We start from the raw sequence: 3389 nt of genomic DNA on the forward strand, positions 1-3389 counted from the left end.
AATGTGTCACTGTCTGATATCAACCTAACTATCTTCTTGAATCCTGAATCGTCACTGTCTAATATTAACCTAACTGTCATATCACTCTACCTTCTTGAAATCCCGAATCTGTCCTTGTCTGATGTCAACCTAACCGTCTTATCACTCTATCTTCTTGTAATCCTGAATCCGTTATTCTCTGATATCAACCTAACCGTCTTATCACTCTATCTTCTTTGAAATCCTGAAACCGTCACTGTCGGATATCAACCTAACAGTCTTATTACTCTATCTTCTTGAAATCCTGAATCCATCAGCGTTTGATATTAACTTAACCGTCTTCTGGATTTATGTGTGTACGTATCAGGAAGGAACTTTCTTATTTGGCATGGTTCTGAACCAGAATTGATTGTAACTGATGTTGACATGATCAAAGAAATTCTTAACAACAAAGAAGGTGCATACGTTCAGCGTAAATTTGGCGGTCCTTTATTGGATTTATTTGGGAATGGACTTCCATTTTCAGAAGGCCAGAAATGGTCTAAACTTCGAAAAGTGGCTGATTATGCTTTCCATGGACAAAGCCTGAAGGTGAATCTCTATAATTCTTGTTATAGTACTTTGATCTAGTTTTACCTTGTGCTATCCATGCAAATCTGGACATTAGAGGTGGCCATTGAGCATGTTAGGCTGAATTTGAACACGTTAAAATGAGCTGAAATAGCGATAATTTGAGGATAGTTAGGATATTTACCAAACTTAGTGAGAGTTTCTGAAGTTCATTCTGTATCAGTGAAACAACAGTTTCGGAAATCCACTTTGTATCAGTGATACAACAATACATTCTGTAGCAGCGATACGGCAACTTATACAAAGCGATTTGATATTTTAGAGCGCGCGAATTGTTGTATCACTATTACATAAATTTCAGATAAATGTTGTGTATAAGTTTGCATGGTTAGGTAATTATTCCATTAATAAATGGACGACCAAAGGTTACTTGGGCTGAGATGGATTAAACAGTGGTCCATAATCCAACCCGCTCAACTGTTACTGAGTTCAGTTTCGTTATTGTGTTTTTGTATAATTTGTTTATTTTAACAAACAATACTAATATAAAGAATTGTTTTAATATGGTCATTTTGAAGTTCTCATGAGCTGATTTTGCCACCCCCGCGGCAGGAAATGATTCCAGCAATGATTGGAAGTGCGGAAGCAATGTTGAAAACATGGAAATCTTATGAAGGTAAAGAGATTGAAGTGTATGAACAGTTCAAGCTTATGAGCGCGGAAATCATCTCGAAAACTGCTTTTGGAAGCAGCTACTTGGAGGGGAAACATATATTCCAAATGTTGGACAAATTAACTCGAATCATTTACATGGATCACCGAAAGACTAAAATTCCCGGAATCAAGTATGACAAGAAACTCAATTCTTAATTTACATCAATGTCCTCTATAGTTTACGTCTTTGTGAGCTTCTTGAGAAGATGTTCTTTCAGAAACAGCCTCCCTACTTCCACGAGGTAGGGGTAAGGTCTACGTACAGTCTGCCCTTCCCAAACCCCACCTAGTGGGATTACACTGAGACGTTGTTGTTGTTGTTGATCTATAGTCTTGTCATTCTGTTAATAGTTAGCTGTACTGTCTTTTCAGGACATCCGGCGAAATAGAATCTGGCAAGCTCCGAGAAGCTCTTCGCGACTCGATCATGTTAATGTTAAAGAAAAGAGAAGATAATGTCAAGACAGGACAAACAGAAAGCTACGGAGGCGATTTTCTTGGATCACTCTTGAAGGCTCACCATGATGCTGATGTGAAAACTAGAATCTCAGTGGATGACATAATCGACGAATGTAAAACGTTCTATTTTGCTGCACATGAAACAACCACCAATCTACTAAGTTGGAGTGTTCTTCTTCTAGCAAGTCACCCGGAATGGCAAGAGAAAGCGAGACAAGAAGTACTTGAACTCTATGGCCAAGAAACTCCGAAGACTGAAAGCATTTCAAGACTACACATTGTAAGAACCTGAATTTCTTTACTGAATTCTTTTTACACATGCTCAATTAACAGAGGCGGATATTGGATGAGTTTCGCGATTTCAGTTGAACATATTGTTTTCAGCTCGAACTATGTATATATGTGCACAACAAGAAAGTGGAAAATGCCCACACATATATAATGATCACACTTATTCTGAATCTACTGACTTTAGATTCTTCATTTTTGCATCATCCTAACTAGGGGCGGAGCTAGGTAAGGTGGTTCGGATGAACCCCCTTCAGCGAAGAACTACACTATTTATACATGGTTAAAATAACTTTTTATATATATACAATAGATGTTTCGTTTGTTTACTTCTTCATATTTTGAACCCGCTACTGAAAATCCTGGCTCCACCACCACTGAATTCCTAACTGTTCATGTAATCGCTGTAGCCTATATGAACGGTAACGAAGGTTACTTCCTCCCCCGTCTCCTCTAGTCAACACCCGGAAAAATTATAACTAATACACATTCTCTGACTCTAGATTCTGAATTTTCCTTTGCAGGTGGGCATGATTTTAAGTGAGACTCTGAGACTTTATTCACCGGTTATCTATCTTGTAAGAACAGCAGCAAGAAACACAAGACTTGGGGGACTTACAATTCCAGCAGGACTTGGATTGTACGTTCCCCCTTTATTCGTTCATAATAGCTGTGAATTATGGGGAGACGATGCTCATCTTTTCAAACCAGAGAGGTTTGCTGAAGGGATGGCGAAAGCAACACGGGACCAACTGATGTCTTATTTAGCTTTTGGCTTTGGTCCTCGAAAATGTGTTGGCAATAATTTTGCAACTACGGAGGCCAAAATAACACTCGCTATGATCTTGCAGCGTTACAAGTTCACTCTTTCACCAAACTACATTCACTCGCCGACCGTGGTTCTCAACCTCCAACCTAAACATGGAGTCCAGGTCATCCTAAGTCCACTGTAAACTTATCGAGTTATCATACTTAGTCCTAAATGTTCCAGTTAATCAGCATTTAGATAACAGCCTGTATGGATTGTGTATCCTCACTGTTATTGTATTGTATTGTTACGTTAAACAAAATATTAGTTGTGGTTGCTATTCTGAACTTATTGTATTGGGTACTAAGAAAATGAGTAATATTCAAAGGATCTGACACGTATGCGACATCCAGAATATTTTGTTTTGTACCAAAGCATGTTACTTCATATCATCCAAGGAATCACAAAAAACACAATCATATACTACATAATAAAATGATCTTGCAAATCTGTTTATGTTTTAATAATCTTGTGCATGAGAGAGATTTGGCACATCATCAATAGTATATGTATTTGTCACTCTCAATCTCTTTTTTATAATATGGAATCATAATACTGCATTTTGGCATAT

The 3389-nt window shown here is 37.8% G+C and overlaps 1 protein-coding gene across 1 annotated transcript; it reads left to right on the top strand.

Annotated features, from left to right (window-relative positions):
• LOC124895338 (cytochrome P450 CYP749A22-like) lies at positions 1 to 3173 on the top strand. Its single transcript, XM_047405781.1, has 4 exons — positions 1 to 570; positions 1162 to 1394; positions 1636 to 2002; positions 2535 to 3173. Exons 1-4 carry the CDS (start codon positions 406 to 408, stop codon positions 2961 to 2963), a joined length of 1194 nt encoding a protein of 397 aa, XP_047261737.1. The 5' UTR covers positions 1 to 405; the 3' UTR covers positions 2964 to 3173.
• The last annotated feature ends 216 nt before the right edge of the window (positions 3174 to 3389 follow it).

This window comes from Capsicum annuum, unplaced genomic scaffold (genome assembly GCF_002878395.1).
Source record: "Capsicum annuum cultivar UCD-10X-F1 unplaced genomic scaffold, UCD10Xv1.1 ctg81395, whole genome shotgun sequence".
Lineage (NCBI taxonomy): Eukaryota > Viridiplantae > Streptophyta > Magnoliopsida > Solanales > Solanaceae > Capsicum > Capsicum annuum.

Bases quoted from the DNA above. Each gene is read 5' to 3' on its own strand.
- LOC124895338 (XM_047405781.1), top strand. From the start codon at position 406: ATGATCAAAGAAATTCTTAACAACAAAGAAGGTGCATACGTTCAGCGT. The intron at 1,395-1,635 runs GTATGACAAGAA...CTGTCTTTTCAG, and splicing joins ACTAAAATTCCCGGAATCAA to GACATCCGGCGAAATAGAAT. The intron at 2,003-2,534 runs GTAAGAACCTGA...TTTCCTTTGCAG, and splicing joins GCATTTCAAGACTACACATT to GTGGGCATGATTTTAAGTGA.